Source organism: Sporothrix schenckii, assembly GCF_000961545.1.
Source record: "Sporothrix schenckii 1099-18 chromosome Unknown Cont44, whole genome shotgun sequence".
NCBI classification, from domain to species: domain Eukaryota; kingdom Fungi; phylum Ascomycota; class Sordariomycetes; order Ophiostomatales; family Ophiostomataceae; genus Sporothrix; species Sporothrix schenckii.
In genome coordinates this window covers 3,404,532-3,431,206 of record NW_015971145.1, presented here as the reverse complement: position 1 = coordinate 3,431,206, position 26,675 = coordinate 3,404,532, and the positions used below count along the sequence as shown (strand labels likewise).

Here is a 26,675-nt window from a genome sequence, read left to right as displayed (position 1 = left end):
GTCGGCCCTCTGCGCCATTCCCAAGGAGGATAGTTTTATACTGTTTTTGAGTCGTTCTTCGTTTTTTTTTTTTTTTTTGTACTTTTTTATTTTGTCGTTGAACATCGAGATTGAAACGATCAGCGAAGGCCGATGACGCTCATCTCCAGGGTCCAGACCCGCCGGATCCAGACCTTGAGCGGACCCTCGACGCCCTCGACGTTGTCGAGCTGCACGCCCTCCCACCAGCACCGCCGCGCCGGCTTGCGCCAGAACAGCAGCAGCTTCTGGGCCATGCCGACGGCGTTGCTGCTCATTTCGTTGCCGCGGATGTCGGACCGCAGCCGCGCCAGCGCCAGGCTGCAGATGACGGCCTTGTTGGGCTCGCCGGCCCGGTGGCCCCAGGCGTCGTCGTGGTCGAAGCCGCCCGCCGTCAGCATCTCGATCAGATGGGCTTCGGTGGTGCCCGGCTCGTCGCTGCGTTTGAGGCCGGAGAAGATGCCGTTCTGCGCGAGCAGGGCGCGGGCGGCCGCGCGCTTGACGTCCATCATCTCGGCCTGCTGCAAGCCAGAACGGGGCGGGATGGCGTAAAAGTCGAGGTCCTCGCGCAAGACGATGATACCGGCGCGCTTGGAAGCGTCGTCCTTGCTGTTGCCCATGGGGTCGATGCCGCCGACGTCGCCCTCCGGACTGGGCGATGCGTCGGATGGAATGGATTGGGCGACGCCGCGGAAGAAGTCGAGCATGTATTGCAGCGATGCAGGGTCGTACTGACGGGGTTAGCGGTGAGAAAAACAATCAAAAAGAATGCCCATTTGAATACAGGAAAGCGCAGCATACGTACATCGACCTGGATGGCGTCGTTTTCGTTAAAACCGCCCATGTGGCCCTCCGGGAACAGGCCGTTGGGGAACAGCGACAGCAGGACGAACTCGGGCAGGGTCAGCAGCTCGTCCCTGGACAGGACGAAGCGCGTGCCCCGCAGGTCCATCGCAATCGTCTCGTCGAGGCCGACATCGCCTGATATGAGGTTAGTTGTCTGGACGATCTCTCGAGCTGAACGAGGGCCGGCACTTACTGCTCAGGTTGTTGATGGGTGGCCCGCCTTGCTGCACCTGCGTGATGATGCTCGACGCACCTCCGGCGGCCGCCATTAGATATGTGAAATAGGGGAGGGGGATGGGTTCTTCGGAGTAGGCTGGCGGCGGTTCAGAGTCCGCGCTCTTGTTGTTGCTGCTGCTGTTGCTGCTGGTGCCACGCGAGGATTCACCTTCCCGCTTCGGGTCGGATGGGAGGACACGCTTGGTTTCCTCCTGAAAGGCGAGGCCAGGTGGTGGCGGCGGGTAGAGGGAGCTGAACGAGGGCGGCTGGGTCGACGAAGAAGACGAAGACGGTGCGGCGCCGAGGTGACCCACGGGCGGTGACGGGTACCGAGGCGGAAGCAACGGCAAAGGCAATGTAGCTGTGGCCGCAATGTCCGCGTCGACGTCCACCAACTCCTCTGGTTCGACGCGTGCGTCGGTCGTCGTGGCCGTGGCTGCGCGATCGGTTGCGGGCTCGCCGGTGGCAGTGGTCGACGGTGCGCGGCGACTCACGTTGACGGCGGAGGACGGCGACGGCCCGGTTGTGGCTGTGGGAGGCTTCTGAGAGTCGGACACGGTGATGGATTGGCTGAGGCAGTGGCCTGCTGTTCGTACGCGGGGATAGATGGCCTGTTGGCTGGTGCTTTCGATAATGCAGTGGCGCAGATTGCAGGTGCTATATATCGTCTTGGCAGTGCGGAATGCTAAATTGACAAGTTGATAAAGTTGGACTGGACCTCTGGAAAATAGGGGGCGACAATACGAGCGATTGGACGGCAGAGAGCGAGGCGGTCGATGGTGTAATGGGAGAGATTCGCTAGGCGAGCGAGCAAGCGAGTGATGAGATGTGACGAGCGAGATCGCCGTACGGAGACGAGAGAAGGCGAAGAAGAGGAGGCAAAGAGGACAGGCTCAAAGTTGAAGATCCCACGCGAGAGGGAGACGAGGCGGAGGATCGAAGAAGCGATTTAGGCGGTCATCTGGTGAAGAAGGCGGCAGCGGCGGTTGGAGACAGATTCGACGATATAACAATAGGGGTTGCGAACAACGCGGAAGAAGGGCAGAACCGGCGGCGTTGGAAAGGATGCTGCAGAGTTGTGCTGGTGAGATGTGAGACGGCTTGAATGTGAAGAAACGATGGGAATGCAAGAGACGCGGAAATACAGAGAGATTGCGCTCGGGCTGGGGCTTGGGCTCTGGGCCTGGGCCGCCCTTTCCTGAACCAGATGCGCAGAGACCCACTCCAGCACGCGCTGTGATGGGGCACAGGGGCACCTCAGAGGCCAACACGCGCTGGAGCTAGACGCTAAAACACGGCTATGATTACGACGTCCACGAACAGCATACACCGCCCAGGGCAAGTTGAGAACATTGGGGACTGTTACGAGTTGGACGGACATGTTCCAGCCTTCCGAAAGACGGACGGCAAGCACAGATCAGTCGACCATTCACGGCCCATGCACGCTGCCTGTTGCTCAGAACGCTGTAATTTAAGCGCCCATATGTTGACAACGGTCCCCTGTAGTTCCATTCACTGGGCCGAAATGGGGACAGCATCAGCCTTTAGCCGCCCGCATCGCAGGAGTTCGCAGCCGTCTGGCCAATCAGAGGCCGCACCAGAGCGGAGCAAAGGACAGCTTTAATTCATCACTGTGCAGACATCTACTCTCTCCACAAGCATCTGTTGATGCGAGCGACGGTGTGTGCCAGGTAAAGCAGGCATGGCATCGTTTGGTTTATTTGAATGTTACAAATGGCGGGTTTAGCCAATATATGCATGACCTTGGCCAAGCTCCTAGTCGTCATCGTCGTCGCTGTCGCCAAACACAGCTCGAAATACATCTTCCCCAGCTCGCTTCCCTTCAAGTGCTTCGTTGTGACCAGGCTGGATAGGTACTGCTGCGGCTGCATCTGCGATTGCATCGGCTGCCGGTGCCGACTGTGGTGCAGCAGATTCCGACGATTGGTTGCTCCGCGTTGTCGTCGGCGGCGGCGCAGCCGCGCTGGAACTGCTGCTGCTGTGCGAGGTCTTGGTCCACGGCGACGAGCTGGACTGGCCGTGACCGTAGCCTGAGCCCACGTTTGCGTCGACATCCGGATGCACAATGTCCGGCGGCTTGACGCCCATTCGCTTGCACAGCAGCCGCGTCGGGAAGAACTCGCCGACCGTCCGTGTCACCGGCCCGTACATACCCATCTTGGCTGCTTCTTCGGCCGGGTCTTGCACCTTGGGCGCTGGGCGCGTGACGAGGTTGGCCGCCTTGTCGCCGTCGGCAGCCGCCGCAGCCGTGCTCATGGCCGACGACGACGCCGACGTCGATGTCGTAAACCGCGAGGCCATGAGCCCCGACATGGGTTTGAAAATGCGTGCACAATTGAAAAACTCGTGCGCCTCGCGCAGCCAGTCGTCGTCCTTCATGCCCGCCGGCTTGGGCGGCAGTGCTGGGGCAATGCCGGCCTGGAACTCGAGGTACGCCCGGTACCGCGACCGCTTGGCTTCGTTGTCCTGGTAGGGCCCGCCGCCACGGGCGCCCCGTGTAATGGCGGCCACGGCGGTCGCCTTGTCGAGCGATGGCACGGCCTGGAGAAGCTGGTCGCGCTTCTCCTGCTCGCTCAGAGCATACTCGGCCGGGATCTCGCTGCGTGCCTCGGGCAGGTCCTGGCGGCCCGTGGCGGCGGCAATGCGGTCGCGCGCCTCGGGCGACAAAAAGTCAAACACAGACTTGCCAGGTAGCTGGGCTTCGCCCAGCACCGCCGCACGCGCTTTGGGGTTGAGCGTAGATGCCTTGGCAGCGTCTGCCATCGACCGGTAGGCCCCGTCGGCCTGCACCTGCGTACCGGCGCTTGCCGTCGCCGCATCGCCGCGGGGCTGCTTGGATGACTTCCATCCAGGCGGAATCACCGGCGGCGGATACTTGGAGGAGGTGCTGGCATCTGCGGTCAATGCGTCTGCTCTCTTTCCCAGCACAAAGCCTTGCAATGGCGGGCGGCCGTCGTGGCACACCCGAGCCGCGCCCCTCCCCAGGCCTGATGACCGCGAAAAGACCACTTTGGGCTTGACAACGGTGCTGCGGTCGCCTGCTTCGCTGTTGTCGCGCAAGCTGCTGGCGTGTTTGGACTTCTTTTTCTTCTTGTCGCCGCCAATCGCACGGTTGAAGGAGATTCGCGGGCCCATATCATAAGGGTCTTCATCGTCCGACCCCGTATCGTTGAGCACGCCTAGACCGATGCCGCCCGTCCTCGCCGACTTGCCCTTTGTTTTACCGCCAAGGAACTTGGATCGGCTGAACAAGCCGCGTGTGATGCCGTTGTCGTCCCTGTCGGCCCTGTCGGCATCGTCGTCGCTTCTGTCATCGTCGTCGCTGTTGGCGTCCCCTCGCGATGCAGTCGATCCCAGCCGGCCTTCTCCCTGAAACCCCAGACCCTTGTGGTCCGTCTTCTTGACGAGCCGGATCATGGCGACATTTTCGGGCGCAAAGAGGTACGTCCCCGATTTCGTGGGTTTGCCGTCGGCCCGGCTGCCACCGACATCGAGCCGTGCGCTGCGGCGGACCTTGGGCCCAATGCCCTGCCCCTCTTTCCAGCCCATCTTCTTGAGCAGCTTCGTGCCCATGGTGTCGCCCCGCGCGCCGCCAAACAGGCCGGCGAGAAGATCACCGCTGCCTGGCCCGGGCCGTGACGTGTCGTCCGCCGTCAGGCCCAGGCCAACAAACCCGCCCGACGTGTGGATCGTGCGCGCCTCCTCGGCGTCGGCCAGGTCTTCCTCGTCCATGTAGTCCTCCGGCCGAAAACCTTGGGCGGCATGCGGGCTGTCCTTGTGGCGATTCGTCCGCGATGACACAAACGACGAAGGCGTCCATCCTTCTTTGGAGCCGACGGTGTTGTAGTACCCGGCGCTCCAGCCGCCGGTAAACGCCCCGTGCAAGCGGCGGCGGCCTTGCGCGTCCCTCACTTCCTGCTTCCACACCGGCACGTACGAGCCATCGTCGCGCACGCTGGGGTCGATCGGCGGGAGTGCGCTGCCAAAGGCGACGTAGGGCGACTGCTGTGCTTGGAGGTCGGCCTCGTAGAGCGCACGCGACCTCTTGGACATTATGGCATTCTCGGGGAATGGACGTGCGGCTGCGATCTCCGGTAGGGGAGGCGAATGATAGTCGGCGTCTCGGCGTGGTTTGTGTCGTTGAGGCAGGTCTTTTGCCTGTGCTCCAAAAGCGGAAGAAGTTCAAAGCAAGCACCGAAATCAAGGAGATCAGCGCTACTTCCTGATTGGCTCCGCCCCTGAAGGTTAGTGTGATGTGCGCCGCTGTGCTGTAAACGGAAAGCACGAGCATGCATGATTTACATTCCAGGCAAGGGCAATTCACTGCGAATACGGAAAAAGGACGTGGATGAAAAAGGAAAGAATAAGGCAAGGCAATAGAGCTCGTCCGGAAGGTACGCCTTGGAGAAGGTTATCTAGTACGATTTATTCTATCACAAGTCGTTTTGCTCCGCGACACCGCAAGTTTAGTGCTCAACTGACAAGGTTTATAGCATACGCAGCATCCCCCGTCATCGCTGACAAAAATACGAATGAATAAAACCAAAACAAGTGACAAGTCCTGTTTTCAGTTCACGTATCACGGGCCGGCCTGCTACGGTCCGCCATCCCAAAGCCAAGGCGTGACCAAGAAGCCAAGCAGGACCGCAGAGAAACGGCTGGAACCCCACCCGCACCATCCTGTTTGTCAAGGCTGGAAGGGGAAAGTGAGTATCTTGGATGGGATGCCTGGGTGAGGTATGGATGATATTACTGGAGTGGAAAGTCGACCGATCTTGCGGGGGAGCTTGAGCCTGGAGCATGGAGCCTGGCACTGAAACCTTTGGGCTTGGATGCCAGAATGTCTGTGCTTGGCTTGACAGATTCGAAGCACGGGCGTGCCCGAAAGGACCTGGCCCAAGGAGGACAGAGATACGACGTCGTTTTTTCGAAGAGGGGTTCACGTCGGCATCGGTGTCCATGTGAGTTGTGGACAGACGACATTGACGCGTCCGACAAAGTCTTTTGCGTACGACGCCGCTTCCCTCGTATTGCGCGGGCTGCCTTTTTTAGTCTCATGGTCTTGTGCCTGGATACACCCTGAAACATAGAAAAGGGTGCGTTTGCTCTTCCTATGCTTCTGAAAGATAACGCATGTTAACTGCGGCTAATGTTGCTGATGTCGGAATTCTTTGGCTCGCCAACGCTGGCCACCAAAAAAGATAAATCAGCAGAGCCTCACAGGAAGCGCAGCGCATGCCGACGAAAGGTGCCATCTCATGACTTTGTTGACGGAAGCTTGTACTTTGTAAAACGTTGTTTGCTGATCGCTTCCCACTCCGTACCATGCATTCCCTCATAAGCTATACATCGTAGTCATGACTTTGGAGCTGGGGCCAAGTCGCCAAATCCTGCAAGGCCAACCCTCAACCAAACATTGGACCTGCCACTCTGCATCTGTCCGCGCAATTGTCGTCGTGCATACTCGTGTAGCCAACTGCAAGGAACGCCACCCACGATTGGCCTGGTCCTGCTCTGCTGCGCAGTTTTGTTGGCGTCGTCTCTTGCCGTCAGTTTTTTGACCGTCTGCCCAGCTCGCCTTCGTCGCAGCCTGTCTTCTGCACGGAGCTGAGATGGAGCGCTGGTTGCCAACAGTGACTCTTCCGTTGCCCTCTGTCGTAATCCTTGTGGCTGCTTTGTGTATTATGTGCGCTGCAGCCTGCTCGGCCGCCTCCTTCGTCCAAAGTTCGCCCGTACATCGTACACAGACGAGACGCGGGCGTGTCAACCTCCCGAGACGAGACAACCAGTCTGAGATCGAATCGCTTGCCGTCTGCAGTGGTGTGTGGCTGCTGTCGTTCTTTTTGACTTTTGACGCTTTGCGACAGTGCCCAGCGAGCTCCTTCCGCGCGGTGCTGACACACATTCCAGCTGTTCGTTCGCTACCACGAGCCAGAGTTCCCAATTTATCCGCTGCTTAGCTCCTTCCGCATGTGCAGCGCCTTGTGACTAGGCGGTCTTACCCACTGCGATCCCGCCGGATCCAGCAACAGCGGCGAGTCCAGGCCCCACTACAGCGTTCGTTTGCTGGACGACATGGACTCATGGAGATGATACTGGGCAGATTCTGGTTTAGCCCAGGCGCTGCTTTCCCCGATCATCGCTCCCCAAGGGCGTCTCCATTTTCACTCCACAACGCTCCTGCACGCCCCCCAGTTTTTGTCGCCGCCTGCTAATTTGCTTCCTTCTGGGCCTCTTTGCTTGTTTTCGCGGTGGGCATCGCTCCTCGCAGGCGAACACGGTCGCGCCTTCTTCTTTCCGGTTATCGTGTGCGTTCTTATTTGCTTCGTCCCTACTCCGAACATCTTCACAAGAAGCAGCGACTGGCAAGTGCGACCTCGCATCTGCAACTGCGGCTGGCCAGGCCCCCACTCCTACTGTTTCCAGTTCCCAGTCCATTTATTCCTTCCATTCTTCACCCGCCTCTCTGCGTCGGTCCTTCCTCCACCCCCCTTAACCCATACTCCCTATCAATCTCTCAGCTTTGGGCAGCCATCTCATCCAAGTCGTACCCATCCTGAACCTTCAAAAGTACGCTCCATCAACGACGGGCAAACAACACGAGGCAAAAAAGGTCGACCCGAAAGCCAAATCGCCTTTTCCGAGCAAGACCCGCCCACAGAACGCCTGCAACAAGGGCAATAGTTCGCAAGAACCACCTACGCAGGGGTGCAGAGCCCGTCGGCTGCCGCAGCCCCCAGCACGACCTGTTGTCTTTCGACCACTGCACCAGCTGTATTTACGGAGTAGCATTGCCAATCTTACAGCTCAGAAGCCTCCCACCTGGCTCTTTGTACTCTGACACCCTGCACCACTTCCACGGCGTTCGTCTGGGTTTCTCTCACAGCTACCAAACTTCCATCTCACGCCGCACCATCCCAACGTCCCCTTTTCTCTTATTTTCTCTTATCATTCTCCGTCACCGCCTGCGACGTGCTTTCTTCGACTGCCCCTTCCCCTCCCCTCTCCTCCGCCGCCCTCCTTCTCCTCATTCTGACTGCCTCCTATCGCGAGCACACATAGCGGGCGCATCATGTCAACAAGCGTTGCACCTGGCGGTGGTGCCGAGGCTCCTCTGTCGTCGCCTCGGGGCAAGTCATACAGCAATTCCGTGTCGCGATCCCAGTCCACCCGCGCCCGGCCACCGTCTCGTGATGTCCCCACCCGTGCGGCCTCGCAGCATCATCATTCCTCTTCCCGCCAATACTCGTCTGGCAACGGCAACGGCTATGAGCCAGGCGACGACCAATACCACAGACGCAGCTCTAGCCGTGATGCCTCGGGCCAACAGGCGCCACCGCCGCCCTCTTCGTCCGCCCCACAAGACTCCTCGTCACGGCCGCATCGGCACAGCAGCCACCGCTCTTCATCTCGACACGACCCTTCCTCTCGCCCTTCCGCCGACACGAACCAGACAGCAGCTGCAGCCGCGGCGGCTGGTGCACAGCCCCAGAACAACGGGCACCAGGACCGGAGCGCCGACTCACGTGCGGCCGCGTCAAGGCCGACTAAATCGCGCACGACGATTCCCACGACATCGGGCAAATGGATTCTTGGCAAGGTGATTGGTGCTGGCAGCATGGGCAAGGTGCGCCTGGCAACCAAGGAGGATGGCAATGAGCAGGTACGATCCAATCTTTTGCCCCAGTGCTGCTGCTGCTGTTGTTGTTGTGCATATCCCACCTAGTATAATCTTGACTAACTGCGGCTCTTTGTTCATGTGTAGGTTGCTTGTAAGATCATCCCACGAGGCTCGACGGACGACAACCACGCCACGCGCGCCGACAAGGAGCGTGCCGACCAGTCCAAAGAAATCCGGACCGCCAGAGAAGCGGCCATTGTCACGCTCCTGAACCACCCCTACATCTGCGGCTTGCGTGATGTCGTCCGCACCAACCACCACTGGTACATGCTGTTCGAGTATGTCAACGGGGGCCAGATGCTGGACTATATCATCTCCCACGGCAAGCTGAAGGAGAAGCCAGCGCGCAAGTTCAGCCGGCAGATCGCCAGCGCCCTCGACTACTGCCACCGCAACTCCATCGTGCACCGTGATCTCAAGATCGAAAACATTCTCATCAGCAAGACGGGCGACATCAAGATTATCGATTTTGGTCTCAGCAACCTCTTCGCACCACGCGGCCACCTCCGCACCTTTTGCGGCAGTCTCTACTTTGCGGCGCCCGAGCTCCTGCAGGCAAGAGCCTATACGGGTCCCGAGGTCGACATCTGGAGTTTTGGTGTTGTTCTCTACGTCCTCGTCTGCGGCAAGGTACCGTTTGACGACCAGAGCATCCCCGCCCTGCATACAAAGATCAAGAAGGGGCTGGTCGACTACCCCAACTGGCTGTCCACTGGTATGTTTCTCTTTTCTTTCCACACTTGTTTTGGTCTGTCGTTCAGTTTTGTCTAACAAGTTACCACCCTGTAGAATGCAAGCATCTCATTTCTCGCATGCTCGTCACCGACCCTCGCCAACGTGCGACGATGCAGGAAGTCTTGAACCACCCGTGGATGCTTAAGGGGTACAGCGGGCCGCCGGAAAACTACCTTCCACGTCGCAGCCCCATCACTCTGCCGCTCGAGCAGGACGTCATCAACGCTATGACCGGCTTCAACTTTGGTTCGCCAGAAGCCATCAAGGCCCAGCTGACCCAAGTGATTGAGTCCGAGGAGTACCAGCGCAGCGTTCGTCTGCTTCAAAAGGAGAAGGAGCAGGCCCACCCACCCAAGGACGCCGAACGCAAGCGCGGCTTCATCGATTTCTACAAGCGCCGCAACTCGACAAACAGCCGAGACACCCTCACCACGCCTAGCACCGAAGGCCTTCCCGTGGGTAACGACCCGTTGAATGCCTTCAGCCCCCTTGTGTCTGTGTACTACTTGGTCCGCGAGAAGCACCAGCGCGACCGTTTAGACCATGTCATGCCGACGCCATCGAAGGAGAAGACAAGCGCTCCTCAGTTGCCCGATATCGCTCCGCCGCAGGCTGCCCATACCAACGCGGCAGCGTATGAGATGCCGGGCGAGCGGGCAACCGGTGGCCGGACGCGCCCTCGTTCCCGTACCCATGGTGAGGACGACCAAGTCGATCCTACAAGAGGGAAATCCTCGTCCGCTGCCACCGGTGCCGCCGGTGCTGCCGCCGGTGCTGCCGTCGGCGCCGCTACTGCCGGTGTCCTTCTGTCACCGTCCGCGAATCAGGAACAGCACGATCTGCCCAAGAAGGAGAGCACGGCCGCTGGCATTCTGCGGCGTTTCAGCACACGACGGCGCCCCAAGGAGCCCGAGCGGCTCGACAAGGACCGCTCACATCCGCCCGTCGTCCAGGTGCACTCGCCACCCGACCAGGCCTTCCAAAACAAGAGCCTGAGCCAGAGCCAGAGCCAGAGCCAGTCGCAGCATGTCCCCGCCCCGCCAAGAAAGAGCTTTAGTATTCGCCGCAGCCGCCGGGACGAAGAGGACTCGCCTGTTCCCCGTTTGCGATCGGGTAGCAGTCAGCCGGGCCAGCAGCACAGGGACCTCCTCAGTCCGCCACTCTCGGCGGGCGACCCCGGTACAGGCTACAAGAAGGGACTCGGACGGTCGACCAGCGTCAGCTCCGCTGAATTCAGCCGTCGTCGCCAGCCGATCGGTGGCTCTGCCAGCAGAATTGCCAAGGAGCCGCCCGCAACGAGCGGTTCTGACCACTCCACCATTAACGACCGGCTGCCGAGCGGCGGCGAGGCACAGACTGCCAACGCCGGCATGCACGGACGGTCCATTTCTCTGCGGACAAAGCCGCTCAGCCACGCTCGTAGGGAGAGCATCCAGGCTCGGCGCCAGCGTCGCGAAGAGGAGCGCGGTCGGGAGGCAAACGTGCCCGAGGAGACAGATGCCGAGCTCGGTGAACACAGCGGCGTTTCCAACGAGCGGTTGGCCGACTTTGACCTCGACAAGCCTGTCTACCTTAAGGGCCTCTTCAGCGTCTCGACCACCTCTTCGAAGCCGGTTCGCGAGATCCGTGCAGACATTAAGAGAGTGCTCAAGCAGCTGGGTGTGGAGTATGTTGAGATCAAGGGTGGTTTTAACTGCCGCCACTCGCCGAGTATCGATCTGAACAAGGTGGCCGATGCACCCACGAGCCCCCAGCCCGCCATGCCTGGCCACCGTCGCCGCTTCAGCTTTGGTGGCCTCCGGGCCGGCGACCAGAGCCGCGACGACAATGTGAGAGACAACGTCGAGAGAGGGCCCACGACGCCGCGGACCCCGGCAGGTCGCAACGCCGACTATTCCAACTCGGATGTCTCTGTGGATAGCGATCCCCGGCTGGCACAAGAGTCGACCAACCGCGTCATGCCGGCGGGCGAGACGACGACCCACGTCCGCAGTGACATGGGCGGGAACCTGGTACTGGAGTTTGAAATCTTCATAGTCAAGGTCCCCGTCTTTACCCTTCATGGCGTCCAGTTCAAGCGCCTCAGCGGCAACACCTGGCAGTACAAGAATATGGCTGACCACATTCTCCGCGAGCTGAAGCTGTAGAAGGCCTATGTCGGATCCCTAGTTCACTTCCTCGCCCCTCCGACTGCCGCCTTTATGAATCGTTCGCTTCTCTTCATATATATATATATTCTATTCCAAACCACTGGATGTGTTGCACAAGTCCATTCATGTAATGTATTCTTTTGTCTTTGATTTGGACAGCACCTGGCAAGCTTTTTTCTGTTCTTTGCTTGTTGGCACCTCATTCTACTTGTCCAGCGATCATACAAGCATCCTCTTTAATTAATTTTCTTTTTCTCTTTTACTTTCGTCTTTTTGAAAATAAGTCTTTGTTTTTTTTACTTGACAGGCAGCAAAATGGGGTCATGGTTTGGGCAGCAAAAACAGAGCATGGGCATACATGGGAATTGGCAGAGAGCAAATAAACCCAGTACACTTTTTATAAAGGACCAACTTTCCTGGTGGGTATGGCATGGTAAATAGCAGCCTTTTTTCTGTTTCCTCTGCACTTTTCATCATTTCCCATTGAGTTGTTTACTCCTTGCGTCACTTTTACGTGTCGTACTTCCACCATTTGCATATTGAACGTCGCTTTGCCTAGTTGTGTTTTATGGCTCGTTTTCTACCCAGCTCTCGCATGACTACATACGTCTATGTACTCAAAGCATGCCCATACACGAATAAACAAACCTCGTACATGACAAAAAGAGCCGTGAACTAGTAAAGACGACGAAGAACCCTAACGGCCCTTGACTCTGCTTCTATCGAGACGGCTCCGATCGTGACGTGGTCGGAATAGTCACGTGATAACTGTCTAAACCGGATCAATCGATTTCTGCCCCGTTCGCGATGAAGTACACCTGCAGTGTACTGACACCAAATAAGTACATCGCTAGGGAGCCCCTGCGGTTTTTCCGATCGCATGTCCCTTTGCGCAGCGTCCCGCGGCAGAGATTTGGCCAGGCAAGGCGGGTGATAGCGTCCTTTCGAATCCCTTCCAAGCAACGCCAGTGGCTGTTTTCTCGAACGCTCGTTGGCTCTTTCCTCTCTGCAACGCAACAGTGACTGCACCTGCCCCGTTGTGTCTCTCACTTTTCGCTGTGCCGAAACAAAAAGCTCACACGACGATAGAGAGCAAACATCCTTCTTCGGCACACAATTGCACCACCACCACCACCACCACCACCACCGCCATTCACAACCTCCCACCTCCCACTCCCAAGCCTGGGATCTCGCTTTGCGTCGCCCTTCTATCCTTTCGTCGCACAGTACCTATTTTGATTGCATTTCTTCTGCATCGGTAACTGCCCCGTCCGCCAGTTCTGTGCTCGACGGCCAGCATTTCACCTCATCATCTTTTCCCTCATTGCTGTTCTCCCCCGGGTTTCCTGATTCGTCACCAAGCATTTCGACTCCCTCGTCCCTGCGCACCCTGTCTTTGTCACACAGCCACGATCGGATCGTGCTGCCCAACCCATTCCGAACTCAAGCGGCCCCGTGCATCCGTTTTATTTGCTTCTTTCTTCCCGCGCCATCCCTGGGGGACCAGCAAATCACCTTCGACCAACTCCCTTTTCGACGTCTCCCTTTCCCCGAGACCCGACGCGACCTCCATAGTCTTGACGACAAGACGAACTGGACACCATCGTTTAGCCACCGACGAGAGTCTCGATCGAGACGTGAACGACGGATAGAAGGCGCGCTCAGCTGCTTTCCATCAGCCTACCGTTGAGATTCCACCGACAAACCTCCCGACGACATCGGATTCGTCAGCATCGTCCCGAGCACCCGCCCGAGCTTGGACGAACCATTTCAGCTTCTCATTGGAGACGGGAAGCCGACGCACATTGCTTGCCGATTGCAAGCTTTTCTTTTGCTTCTCATACATTCTATACTTCCGGCCGGACGAAGAGAGAGCACTCTCCTTCGCGCCCGCCCCCCTTCATCCTGTTGCAAACGATGATGCCGAACGCGCACCTCTACGGAGGTCATCACCAGCAATACACGCCCCAGGACTCGGCGTGGATGCACCCGCATCACCAGCAGCAAGCAGCCGTCGCCGCCGCCCAGCAGCAGCAGCAACAGCAGCAACAGCAGGCGCAGCACCAGCACCAGCATCAACAGCAGCAAGCACACCAGCAGCAGCAACAACACCAGCAGCAACAGCAGCAACAGCAACAGCAACAGCAGCAGCAGCAGTACAGCCACATTGCCAACCGGCAACACGGCGCGGCGGGCGCGCTGGGCGGTGTGGGCGTCAATGCCGGTGTCGGTGCTGGTGCCGTGGCCCCTGGCGTCGGCCATGGCGGTCCCGACGGCGCGCTCGACGGCGTGTCGGAGGACAATCGCCGCACGATGAGCTACATTGCCGACCTGCTGAACGAGAACACGCGGGAGGCGGCCCTGCTGGAGCTCAGCAAAAAGCGCGAACAGGTGCCGGAGCTGGCCCTTATATTGTGGCATTCATTTGGTGAGTCAACGAAAATGTCGAGCACCGCGCACACGGCAGCATCCCTTGGCCGGTCATACTAACAACTCACCCTGCACTAGGCGTCATGACCTCGTTGATTCAGGAGATCATCTCGGTGTACTCGCTTCTTAATCCGTCGCAGCTCACCGCGGCTGCATCGAACCGTGTCTGCAACGCGCTGGCGCTCCTCCAGTGCGTGGCCTCGCACAACGACACGCGCACGCTGTTCCTGAGCGGTAAGCCGATCTCTAACTCCCCCTCCCCAATGCATTCTCTGACGGAAGGGCCGGGTGCTAATGTTCCTCATGTCACGTAGCGCACATCCCCCTCTTCCTCTACCCGTTCCTCAACACGACGTCCAAGTCGCGGCCGTTCGAATACCTTCGCTTGACAAGTCTTGGCGTCATCGGAGCGTTGGTTAAGAATGACTCCTCCGAGGTGATCAATTTCTTGTTGACGACCGAGATCATCCCTCTGTGTCTCCGCATCATGGAGACCGGCTCGGAGCTTAGCAAGACGGTGGCCATCTTCATCGTCCAAAAGATCCTTCTCGACGACAACGGCCTCAACTACATCTGCGCCACCTACGAGCGCTTCTACGCCGTCGGCACCGTCCTCAGCAACATGGTTGGACAGCTGGTCGAGCAGCAGACGGCCCGCCTTCTCAAGCATGTCGTGCGCTGCTTCCTGCGCCTGTCCGACAACGCGCGCGCCCGCGAGGCCCTGCGCCAGTGCCTCCCCGAACCGCTGCGTGACGCGACCTTCTCATCCGTCCTTCGCGACGACGCGGCCACGAAGCGCTGCCTAGCTCAGCTGCTGATCAACCTGTCCGATAACATTGTTGACGCAGGATCTGGCCACCCTTCCATCTAGATTGCGATCTCTTTTTTTTTGTCTTGTTTACATAAAAAAAGGTCTTTGCGCCCCCCGCGTGCCGGCCGTCAAAGCAGCTGAAAACTGAACAACCGACATTTGACTCTCCCGGCCAAGCGGCAAGAGGCCGCCTTGGCTTCTCGACTTCGCATGCAAAGGCATTAGATGACGACCGAACATAAGAACGGTCAAGATGTTGTACGAAAACAAAAGTGACGAAGTGCATTGAAGGATGGTTCCCCGCCGGGGGACAGTCTATCCTGCTCTTCACATATACCCTTTTCTGTTTCTTTATTACACATACCCACGGCTTTATACATTGTTTTTTCGGGTTCTATCCCCGACATCGTCATGCGACAACGGTTCGCGCTTTCCCCATTTTCTGCTTCTTGCACATACGTCTCATACCTTGCTTTGCCCCCCCTTTTTTTGTCTGTGGTCTTCTGAGACGACGGGAAAACATGGTACAAAAGAATCGGCTGCTTCCTATACACAATCCCCCAATGGCGTTTTGAGTTTGTATTCCCCAAGGTGTTTTTTCGGCATTTTTCCCATGACATTGTCATTTCTTAGAGAAAAAATGGATCGGGGTGCTTTACTGGACGCTTTTCCTTGTTGCCTTGTTGTCACCCGCGACCCATATCTCTTTTTTATCTCCATTTCACATATTAAAACTGGCCTGCGATCTGGTGGCAGTACGGCTCTCTCCCCTGCGTCTCTCCCATACGGATCTTCTACCATTCCAGCAACCGTTCAACACGACAATATTCGTTCTACATAAAAAGACAGGTGAAGAGAACGGCTACACTGTTCGCTCAGCTGGCGATTTCTTATTTCTTCTTCTCCTTCTTCTTTTTTACTATTCGGCGCGTTGTTTCTGCCTGGGGCGTTGGCTCTGGCGTTGGTCTTTTGTTTTTCTTTGTTTCATTTTTTGTTTTAAATTCTTTTTCATCAGACGGGACCGTGACGAAGGACGATGCACGAGAATGATCCCAGCGGGAGACAAAACATCGGATAATGGTTACGGTCCTGTTTCGAGCTCATGGGCAGTTTAGACGGGAGCTTCAAGCGGCTTGAGGACTGATAGTATGGGGACAAACAGCAGGCATGGTCGTTTGGAGAGCAACTCTCGTCCGTCGAGCTTGTCTACTGCCGCCCCTAATACCGTGCCACCCTCTGGGAACTCTCGTCCATTATTAGCATCACCAAAGCAGGGTATGCCTACGCATGTAAGATATCAAAATAGTGTAAAAATGGGGGCAAAGAGTGGAGGAATCGCGGGCAACATAGAAACGCAAGGGCAACAGAGGAGGACAGAAACGGGAAAAGAAAGCGGTGGAAGAGAATGGAGGAAGGCAAGAACCAAGGTGTCTCCTGAACGGCCTGCAAACTCTCTCTCTATATTCTGTTCTTTTCTGCCGCTCGAGGTTCGAGTAGCCTTGTATATATCAACTAATATTTCCATTAAACCATTTGAAGTGTAACGGAAATACAACTAAAGGATGGTCTGAGAAGTAGAGTATTTTGTAGAGTAGTCTTATGTCTTTTTGCTCCAATTTTTGATAAGGAGTACCACATGGTCGCCTATCCAGGTCAGAGTTCATTCCTCAAATTGGACCTACACTACTACCATTTCTGACAGGCTCCCCTGGCAGCCTCCACTCCAAAACCAGTTCGTTGCAACCCGTAGAGACCGTTGTGATTCCATACAGGCCAGACGACCAAGTACTGGCGGTGTGTGTAGTACAAGTTACGGCGTAAAGATTGCAAAAGGGAAAATGTCCCATGCAATGCGCTTCTGCTCGCATGTTTTAAGCGGTACTTCCCACCCCTTTTCGCTTTTTTTCTATTTCACAGCCCCCTTCTCTGAGTATGTACTTCGTCTCCACGCGCTTCTCCAAATGTTTGTCACCTGCCAAACGGTCGGCAAGACCTTCCTTGGCTCCCATTCATGTCTGTACTGAGTACAAGGTTCAATTCTTGACCTCTCTTTGCATACCGCTACTTGGACCGCCGTATGTACGTCCAAGCCTTAAAGACTGCAGGAGTCCAATATCGTCAATTGTAACAAGAGAAACAGGTTTTTGTGGAAGCAGGTTTTCGCATCCTTTCCTTCCTCCATCTCCTCCCCTCCCCTGCCACTTTGGCTGTGGTCACCTCTCTTTTCCGTTCCCCAACGATGACGAGCTCGCCTGCTAGCCTATCGTGGAAGCCAAGCATGCAGGACGGGTTAGACGACACAGCGCCCGACTCAGGGCTGCAGGGGCCAATGCACGGCGCTGGAGTGGTAGATCAAGTTGTGCCCTCTGGGTGGAGAACATGCGGTCGAGGAGACTGGGGGTATGGAGAGCCTTGATAAGGGTCCAGTAAGATGTGACACTGGGGACGAGAAGTAACAAAAGGCAAGAGCAGTGAATGTACGAAATAGTCTGTGGCTCTTTCCGAGTCTAGAACGTATCTTGGCGAGACAATAATACGTATGTACTAAGGAGTAATTACCTCGCCCGCCGTATGTAGTGACACAATCCAGGGCCTAAAAGGTTGTCCACAACTACGACGTGCTCTCTTGCAAACCACGGTAGATGCGTGGCACATGGCCACGGCCGACCCCGAAGATCGAAAGTCGTCTGGGGCACGGCTGCGTAGGCTTCACGTGGAGGGTCGAGGCAGGCGAAATAAGAAAGTACGCATCCCCGCTAAACTGTCAAGGCCTGCCGCATCGTACCCGGTTGCACTTTCCTGCGGGTACTAGCGCTTAGATACAAATGGAAAAGGAAAGTAGAAGAGGGGTGCAATGCCATGCTACAAGAAGGTGCGATGGGAGGGAACAGGTGATTCGGAAGGAAAGAGACAACTACCAGTGCGACAAGAGCAATGGGAGAAGACGGGATTACAGAAGGAGCGACTATCGGAAGCAGGGCGTCACTGAGGAAAAGGGAAAAAGATGCGTCAGCCCAACGGACAGAAAAGTCATGCTCCAGCGCCACATACTATCAACGGTCGTTGTGTAACTGGCCCTATCTCTTGTCCAGCTATCCCAAATTGTCGCAGCTGACTGCGCTAAGGATAGAGAAACAAAGACGAAGCTAAAAGCCATGCCCGACTGACACGTTGGCTCCTGCTGTTCTCGACGAGAATAGAGTTCTTTCCGTTTTCAAGCGAGAATCAATCTGCCACATTGCCTTCCCCTATTTTATCATCTGCTTCCCGTCGTATTTCTTCCATCACGACCTACGACGCTCTTTTTTCCTGGTTTGTTTCTTGTTATCGACGGTTGTTTCGACCCCCCTTCCCCAAAGCTTCCCCGCCAGGATACGACCTAGGCGACCAAGCTCGCAGGATTGGCACGGATCGACTGCGCATGCGCCAATTCAAACCACCACCACCAAACCGTCTGCCGACGCTTCTGGCTGGACCCTTTCTAGCCGGGGACCTCTGACGAGCTCTCCTGCTCTTGCTCTTCTTTTCTTAAATACGACGTATATATGTCGTACTTGTCTCTTTCATCTCTCATATTTCCCCCTAGTCTCGCTTCTTCGTCTTGGCTGTTCTTGGACCTTCGTTGACTTGCTGCTCTTGTGAGAGTCGACCATCGCCGTGGACAAACGTTGACCAACAAGGAGCACATACCACACGAGTGGCAGTCACACGCACCCGCCGTTGACCATACCCGCGGCCGGCCGGCCTCTCGCCTTTCTGCTTTCCCGAAAGGACTCTCGTCTGGCAGCCATGGCGGCCACTACGGAGACCGTCACGACGACACTTTTGTCGACCGTGGTCTCGACCGTGTCTTCGGCTACTTCGACCTCATCGCCTACAGCCACTCTCCGTGCGTCACCACAGGCCGGCGTCCTCGACGGCGCAAATCCCATCGTCTACAATCCTGCCAACCCCATCATCTTGTTTATCGTCCAGGCGACCATTATCGTCGTTTTCTGCCGCCTGCTGGCCTACCCTCTGCGCCTCATCGGCCAGCCGCGCGTCATCGCAGAGGTCATCGGAGGCATCCTGCTCGGTCCCTCCGTCCTGAGCCGCATCCCCGGCTTCCAGAGCAACATTTTCCCCACCAACAGCATGCCCGTCCTCAATAATGTCGCAAACCTTGGTCTCATTCTGTTCCTCTTTTTAACCGGTCTTGAGGTACCTCATATTTCTCCATGATTCTTTTCTCGCGTACAAAACCACAGACACTAGACTCACACACCCATAACATAGGTCGACGTTCGTCTGTTCAAGCGCAATTGGCGGGTTGCCGTCAGTGTCTCCATCGCTAGCATGGCCCTGCCTTTCGGCCTGGGCTACGCTATTGCCTACGGCATGTACCACCAGTTCGCCAACGAGCCCGGTACCTTGCCCATCAGCTTTGGTGTCTTCGGCCTCTTTGTCGGCACCGCGCTCGCCATTACCGCCTTTCCGGTTCTCTGCCGCATTCTCACCGAGCTGAACCTGCTGGGCAACATTGTCGGTGTCACAACCCTGGCGGCCGGTGTCGGGAATGACGTCGTTGGCTGGATCCTGCTAGCACTGTGTGTCGCCCTAGTCAACAACAGCAGCGGTCTGACAGCCCTGTGGGCTCTGCTCGTTGTGTTCGGCTGGATCTTGTGTCTCGTCTTTGCCATTCGCCCCGCTTTCGTCTGGCTGCTCCGCCGCAACGGCAGCTTGCAGAACGGCCCGTCCGAGTCCATGGTCTGTGTTACCATCCTGCTTGTGCTCGCCTCTGCCTGGTTTACCGGCATTATTGGTGTCCATCCCATCTTTGGTGGCTTCCTCGTCGGCATTATATGCCCCCACGATGGCGGCTTTGCCATCAAACTGACCGAGAAGCTCGAGGACTTCATCTCGGCATTTTTCCTCCCGCTCTACTTTGCCCTCTCCGGTCTCAGCACCAACCTCGGCCTTCTAAACGACGGTATCACCTGGGCCTATGTCGTCGGCGTCGTTGCCGTCGCCTTCTTCGGCAAGATCATCGGTGGTACTCTCTCGGCCCGCCTCACCAATATGTTCTGGCGCGAGAGTCTCAGTATCGGTGTCCTCATGAGTTGCAAGGGTCTCGTTGAGCTGATTGTCCTGGTACGTCACACCCGTCTCCCCAACGCCCTCCATCAGGTGCTACTCTTAAGAGATAAGAGCTAACAAGCCCATATAGAACATTGGTTTTCAGGCGCACATTTTGTCCCAGCGGACGTTCACCATCTTCGTTGTCATGGCCGTCATCACAACTGTTGCGACAACACCCTTGACGAAGCTCCTGTACCCGCTGTGGTACCAGCAGAAGGTCGAGAAGTTCCGCCGTGGCGAGATTGACTGGGACGGCAACCCGATTGGATCAGAGAGCTCCAGCCAGCACGCGTCCGTCGACAAGCTCAACGAGACTCAGGTCCGCCGTCTTCTTGTCTACCTCCGCCTCGACAGCCTTCCCAGCCTTTTCACCTTCATTTCCCTCCTGGGAGACTCCAATATACCTTCCAACGACGCCATTGTTGCCAGAAAGGACGAAGAGCCGCAGCCGCAGCCGCAGCCACAGGCCGAGTCTCCCCCGCGTCGTCATCTCCAGGTGCACGGCATTCGCATTCTCGAGCTCACCGACCGTACATCGTCTGTCATGAAGGTGTCTGAGGTGGACGAGCTTGCCCGGCGCGATCCCGTCGTCAATACCTTCCGCACGTTCTCACAACTCCACGATGTGGCCGTCTCTGGACAGGTGGCTGTCGTTCCGGCTGCTTCGTTCCCCGAGACACTGGCCACCGAGGCTACCGAGACATTGTCCGACTTCGTTCTGATTCCGTGGGGTGACAAGGTCATCGACGACCCGTCTACTGTAGTCACCGCGACGTCCAGTGCCGACCGCTTCAACGACCGCTCCCACCTAGACTTTGTTCATGCCACGCTGGAAAAGGCCGTCTGCAACACGGGTGTTTTCATTGACAACGGGTTCGGTGGTGCCGCTTCCTCATCCGCGCGCACTGGCGACCGGCCCCTGCTCTCCCGTACAATCTCGGTTATGTCCCTGCACAGCCAGCGGAACGCTGCCGTCCTCCCGGTCGCCAACAAGAGCCACTGTGTCTTCCTTCCCTTCTTTGGGGGCGCCGACGACCGTGTCGCTCTGCGCTTTGTCCTCCAGCTGGCCAAGAACAAGAACATCACGGCCACCATTGCCCATGTCACATGGAATAGCAGCGACGCCGCCAATGCCGATATCAGCGTCCCTGAGCAAGCTCACGGCGGCTACTACGCCGAAGACCCCACCCAGGCCGCGATCAGGAGCAAGGAAGCCGCCCTCGAGGACGAGCCATCGGCACAAGATCTGGGCCTGTTGGCCACCCTGCAGTCATCGCTGCCCACCGACCTGGCTGAGCGTGTCTCGTTTGTCGACATTCACGCACACGGCAAGAGCAGCACTGTGCTGGACAATGTCGTTGAGCGCGCGTCCAAGATCGTGGGCCAGGCGCCCAGGAACGCAGGCGACCTGATCGTCGTCGGTCGCCGGCACAGCCGCTTCCATGACAGCCGCGCGAACCGCTCGGTTGGCGAGTCATCGTCCTCGTCCTCGGGCTACGAGCTTTCCAAGACGGTTGGTGTAGCTGGTGCGCACGTGATCAATGCCAAGCCCAAGGCGAGCGTTCTTGTCGTGCAGGCGGCAAACCGCGACGCTAAAGCATAGACGGCATGTTGTGTCTCTGCTTTCTGAGTTAGCTATTGTTTTCGTTCACACTGATTTTTTGGGTATTTCTTTTTCGGTGGCACCGTGGCTTTTTTTCTTTTATGATTATGATATACAGACAACGGTTTTTGGATAATTATTTTTTCGGGAAACAGTAATACGCTGTAGAGTTCTTAGTAGGCTACATTTGTGACAGTGCTGTGGTCTTTTGCTTCGTGCTCGACAGAAGTTATATTACGTACTTTAGTACTCTTGTATTCAAAAGAAAGAAACCCTTGATGAAAAAAATTATATGACTGAAAACAATTACAAAATATTAATTGTCCCTTTAAAGAGAAAATAAGGCAAGATATGGACTTTTCTTCGGTATTTGCTTTCTGAGCTGTTGTCAATGTTCAACTTCTAGAGCCCACGTGCACCAACGAAATATACAGCCATGTAAAAAGTTGTAAACACGGCATTGTCTCTGCTTCTGTCTAAGATAAAACACCATGGTTAGCCCCATCAGTTGGCAAGGTCTGTTTCTTCACCTTTTCCTCGTTCTGGAGAAGTTGCCTGTTGTCACCATGTCAAAAGTGATAATTCTGTACAGATGTGCCACTGTTTTGACTTAGTTGGCGGAGGAGAGACATCAATGATGATAGGTCGGTTCTCCGTAGTAAGCAAAGCATTGAATATTGAAATGGGACATTAGCAAGGGTCGGTTGGTTAGGGTGGTATTTTCTATTCAATCGAATTGTACGTAGTATGGTGTAAATTCCGTCACATCATAGGTCTGTGCACCGGGTGCTGTGAGTGTGGTGCGTGACCTTGGCCTTGAATCTGCCTGCTTCCTCGCCTGTCCTTGCCTGTTCACTGAGGTGAAGAAGAAGTATGTTAAATTACGCCGGTACAAATGCGTGCCTGCCGGCATGAATATCAAGTGCAAATGGCTCAATGGAGATAACGGCCACGTCGATCTTTCTTTCTGACATTTTTTTTTGGTCCATTGCTTGTTCTATGTCATTAAAGCACGTCGTTGTTTGGTTCGCCATTTTTGGCCCCCACTGCGACAGGAAACGAAGGGAAACAAATACAATTACCTGACGTATGTTGAAGGGGCATGCACTTTCCATGGCCCAACCAGGAGTCTGGAGAGTAGGTGACTGTGACTGTGATCGAATCTTTCACAGGTGCAATGCGATGCCGATCATAGTCAACGGCGCTTCGTATGGCGATCTCCTGTAGAAGACCTTTTGCATACAGACCTACCGTTGCCACGACCGATGCAATTAATCGACGGCAGTCGACATGATGATGGTATCAGTACACTTTCGAGATTTTCTCGCTTGCACAATCTGCATCTGCAAGGGGTTATGATCACGGCAGTCACAAACGTGATGGTGGGGAGACGAATTTGGGACAAAGTGCATGAATGAAAGGAGAGAGAGAGAGAGAAAGACAGCACGAGGCGCCCAGTCCCCTGCTCAAAGAAAGCTTGTCCCATACCACGTAAATTTACAGGGAGCAGTCTGGACTTGCGCCTGGCGGCCCTTTGAATAGTTATTTTTAGGAAGCGGGCAGTCGTGTGTCGAACTTCCCCCAACCTCTCAGCCAACGACGTACGATAATCACTTCAAAGCCACACATCCTCTGTATGTGAGGAACACAAGACACCCCCAACAAGATCAGATCTTGAGAATCCGCATTCTAATTACCATCCGAGGCGAAACAGTGTAAAATCGACAGGAACCAGAAAACCAAGGAAGCAAAATTGGACGCAAAAAAGAGAAATATGAGCCTGCAGCCAATGCATCCCAGAGGGAACAGGGCACACGGCACACAATGTGAAATGGCGGGGAGAGGAGCCCAGGTCGACACAGACATAAAGTGGAGCCCAAGGGACCTAAGTGGGGTCCACCACGACGATATAGCCAATCATTTCACACGCACACCAATTGCCATCAAAAGAGGAAAGAGCGCCCCGAAGGCCGGCGCTTAGCACCCCGGGCGGATTGGCTCGTGGGCGGCCCGGCACCGTCCAGGGTCTACAGCCAATGGGGCGCTCTGCTGGGGTGAGCGACGACGTCCAGGCCAGTGCCAGCCCACGCTCAGCACCACCTCCAGCCGCCCTGTTCATCACAACGAGTGACGGAGCGAGAGGGGACAGCAGGAAGAAGAGCGGGTCAACAAGTGTGATTGTCGCTGCTCTTGGAAGCGAGTGGCCAGCAAACAAAGGCGAGGGACACGGCTGGTTCCTCGACCTTGCGCAGCATTGAGATGTGTCGGTCCATCGGTGGGCCTTGCCCCAAACGGCTTCGAGTATCACCAGCCGCTGAGGACGGTATATACGACGTGCGTCCCGCGGTGCCCATCGGGATTTCTGTGATATGCATTTCTCCTTTTTGATCCCTTTTGGACCTTTGGCTGTTTCCCACCACGCCACATCCCATTTTCCTTTTCTTTCTCTCCTTGTTCTTGTCCCTCCCCTTGTTCAGCCCCCTCGCAAAGTGTCCCTTGTGCTGCATCATGCGTCTCATCATTTGAGTCTCCTTGGGGATTCGGCGATCTTCACCGTGGACACAAGCAGAAACAGACCCAGAAAAGACAAAACATAAACAACAACATCGAGACGGAGACGTTTCGTCCCTCCATTTTGTTACTATCCTACCATCCTTATAACATTCCACCCGCCCTCCCTCTCTCCTTCTCTCCTTTCCTCTTTCCTCTCTTTCCCTCCAACATGCGAACGAGTCGACATCACCAGGCATCCACTCTTTTCTTCTTCGCTTCGCCCTTGACTTATTCGTTCGCCGTCGTCTCGGCCTCTGTCATCCAGCGCGACGTAGACGTCGCCGCTTTTGCTTCATCACACCGCACCCGCGACGGCCTGCCCGCCCCGTTGTCCGACACCGCCTACCTTCCCGCGCAGATCGGCGGCATCGTTGGCTCGTACGCCTTTTGCCTCGTGGTCGTCGCCGTCGCCCTCTTGCTGCTGTCCAAGCGCCGCCGCGAACACCTGCGGTCCGGCGAAGAGTTTGACGACCTCCCGCCGTCGCAGGCGTTTGCTTTCGTCCATCCCGAGACCCTGCAGCTGCAAGACAGCGTCGTGCCGTTTGCCGTGAAGACGCCGGGATTTTTCAACGGCAACGACAGCAACGGGGCCGCCTTTGATCCCAGCAGCTACGCTGCGTCCCACTTTGACCACTCCGTCAGCCCGACCGAGACCCACGGCGGCACCGTTGTGTCGTCTTTGCACGCCAAGAGCAATCTGTACCTGTCGGCGTCGTACGCGTCGTCGTTTCGCGTGCCCGGCGTCGATCCGTCGGTAGACCAGGACATTGTGACGGCCGACCGCGAGATGGCGCAATCACAGCTGGAGCAGATGTACAAGTACGTGATGGAGCAGGAGGAGGCCAAGGCGAACGGCGTGGTCCTGCCCGACCCACCGGCGTCGCTGGGCCCGCAGTCGGGGAGCAACAGCACGCGCAGCTCGCCGATTGTGGCCAACCCGGGCGCCAATGTGGGCTTCAACAACCCGAGCCCCGCGACGTCGCTGCCGCCCCAGAGTTACAACTACCCCATCCACCGCAAGGACGAGTCGACCAGCTCGACCTCGACACTGCTCCGAAAGGTCAAGTCGAAGCCGGCCAACCTCGTGCTGACGGGCGACGGCGAGCGGCCCGAACGCTCAGAACGGACGTCGCGCGCGTCGTCAATCCTGTCGGCGCTCAAGTCGCCGCGCGGCAAGAAGAAGATGCAAGGGGTGAGCATCTCATCGCCCATCATGACGCCCATGTCGGGGACCTTCCCACGGTTTGCGGCCCCCAACGGCGCGGCCCCGAGCGGCTACGGGTACGGCAACGGCGGCGGCTACGTAGAGGCGGAAGAGATGAACCCCATCTCGCCGCGGCACTATGCCCCGGCCGCCCCGCCGCCTGTCCCGACGCAGCAGCCGACGCAGCAGCCGACGCCCGAGACGTCGCCGCTGAGCACGCTGAGCATTGACGAGCGGATCGGTGCCTCGATTGGCGCGGGCCCTGGCTCCGCGTCCCCGAACAGACCGATGCCGCCCCGGAACCTGTCTCTGGACACGGCCACCACGTCGGCCCCCCACGCACGCGAGCCGCAGTCGGCCGTGTCACCGTCGGGCGGCGTCTCGGCCGTCTCCGGTGTCTCCAGCGTCTCCAACTCCTCGGCGGACTCGTCAGCACCCCTGGTTGGCCTGCCCACGTCGCCCAAGCCGGGCGTCAACCGGTTCCCGTCGCTGGCGTCTCTGCCGGCCTCGCCGCGGGCCACCAAGACGACTTTTTCTGGCCTGAACCAGCCCATGTCGCCGACGGGCGTCGTCTTCGCCTCGGCCTCTCCCTCGTCGTCCTCCGCAGTCTCCGGCCTCGGCCGCAGCAACGCCCCCTCCGCCGTGCGCACCGGCGGCGGCCTCCCCCTCCGTGCCTACGAACCCGCCATCACGTCGCCCTCGTTTGCCACGCACAACCAGACCAAGCAGACCGTCTTTGAGCGCGCCCAGCCCATGTCGCCCGGGTTTGGTACGGGCTCGCAGACGCCGTGGACGGGCGCCCCGGTGCCCTACACGCCCTACCAGCCGTTCTCGCCCGTGATTCCGATGACGCCGAGTCTGGTGACCAAGGCGGACCGGAAGCGGATGCGGCGGCTGGAGCCCAAGACGCCGACAATGGAGATGGTGCAGAGCACCGAGGACATATGGTAGGCCACTGTCGAGGCGATGATGCGTTGTGTTTTGAGCTTATGCCGATGGTGTCTTGTTTTTATTTCCGGCCTTGGATCTCTTCTGGCCATTTCTGGTCTTTGACCACAGCCATTCGGCCTGTCTTTAGTTTTTTTTTGTTTGTGATTTTATCTCTTTTACTTTCTTTGTTACCTACCTAGTTTTTGAGACCCTTGTTCATATGTTCATTTGATGATTAGAATACCGACCACTCTTTCTTTTGTTACCGTTTGATGGCTCTCCGTTATTCCATCATTGATCTTTCGCTATGCGAGAGGCGATACAACCTGCTTTGAATTTGAATTGAATTTACTATTTGA

At 56.9% G+C, this 26,675-nt stretch overlaps 8 protein-coding genes across 8 annotated transcripts; 5 read left to right on the top strand and 3 right to left on the bottom strand.

The window, feature by feature from the left end:
- Nucleotides 1-119: 119 nt before the first annotated feature.
- SPSK_08645 (uncharacterized protein) lies at nt 120-2,461 on the bottom strand (the record flags this gene model as incomplete). The annotated part of the gene is made up of 5 exons (XM_016735236.1): nt 120-749; nt 824-1,035; nt 1,058-1,800; nt 1,993-2,360; nt 2,411-2,461. The coding sequence occupies 5 exons, from the start codon at nt 2,459-2,461 to the stop codon at nt 120-122; spliced, it is 2,004 nt and encodes a 667-aa protein (XP_016587863.1).
- A 395-nt stretch (nt 2,462-2,856) lies between these two features.
- Nucleotides 2,857-5,154, bottom strand: SPSK_08663 (G patch domain-containing protein 1; the record flags this gene model as incomplete). Its single annotated transcript, XM_016735254.1, has 1 exon — nt 2,857-5,154. One exon carries the CDS (start codon nt 5,152-5,154, stop codon nt 2,857-2,859), a length of 2,298 nt encoding a protein of 765 aa, XP_016587862.1.
- Nucleotides 5,155-6,436: 1,282 nt separating this feature from the next.
- SPSK_10908 (uncharacterized protein) lies at nt 6,437-7,006 on the bottom strand (the record flags this gene model as incomplete). The annotated part of the gene is made up of 1 exon (XM_016737146.1): nt 6,437-7,006. One exon carries the CDS (start codon nt 7,004-7,006, stop codon nt 6,437-6,439), a length of 570 nt encoding a protein of 189 aa, XP_016587861.1.
- A 1,167-nt stretch (nt 7,007-8,173) lies between these two features.
- On the top strand, nt 8,174-11,664 carry SPSK_08385 (serine/threoninee protein kinase Kin1; the record flags this gene model as incomplete). Its single annotated transcript, XM_016734984.1, has 3 exons — nt 8,174-8,764; nt 8,867-9,497; nt 9,572-11,664. The coding sequence occupies 3 exons, from the start codon at nt 8,174-8,176 to the stop codon at nt 11,662-11,664; spliced, it is 3,315 nt and encodes a 1,104-aa protein (XP_016587860.1).
- A 1,920-nt stretch (nt 11,665-13,584) lies between these two features.
- Nucleotides 13,585-14,968, top strand: SPSK_09243 (CCR4-NOT transcription complex subunit 9; the record flags this gene model as incomplete). The annotated part of the gene is made up of 3 exons (XM_016735819.1): nt 13,585-14,095; nt 14,176-14,331; nt 14,412-14,968. The coding sequence occupies 3 exons, from the start codon at nt 13,585-13,587 to the stop codon at nt 14,966-14,968; spliced, it is 1,224 nt and encodes a 407-aa protein (XP_016587859.1).
- A 3,729-nt stretch (nt 14,969-18,697) lies between these two features.
- SPSK_08463 (Sodium/hydrogen exchanger family protein) lies at nt 18,698-21,629 on the top strand (the record flags this gene model as incomplete). The annotated part of the gene is made up of 3 exons (XM_016735060.1): nt 18,698-19,108; nt 19,184-20,038; nt 20,115-21,629. 3 exons carry the CDS (start codon nt 18,698-18,700, stop codon nt 21,627-21,629), a joined length of 2,781 nt encoding a protein of 926 aa, XP_016587858.1.
- A 2,036-nt stretch (nt 21,630-23,665) lies between these two features.
- Nucleotides 23,666-23,887, top strand: SPSK_10208 (uncharacterized protein; the record flags this gene model as incomplete). The annotated part of the gene is made up of 1 exon (XM_016736753.1): nt 23,666-23,887. One exon carries the CDS (start codon nt 23,666-23,668, stop codon nt 23,885-23,887), a length of 222 nt encoding a protein of 73 aa, XP_016587857.1.
- Nucleotides 23,888-24,351: 464 nt separating this feature from the next.
- On the top strand, nt 24,352-26,337 carry SPSK_08803 (uncharacterized protein; the record flags this gene model as incomplete). Its single annotated transcript, XM_016735390.1, has 1 exon — nt 24,352-26,337. One exon carries the CDS (start codon nt 24,352-24,354, stop codon nt 26,335-26,337), a length of 1,986 nt encoding a protein of 661 aa, XP_016587856.1.
- Nucleotides 26,338-26,675: the final 338 nt, after the last annotated feature.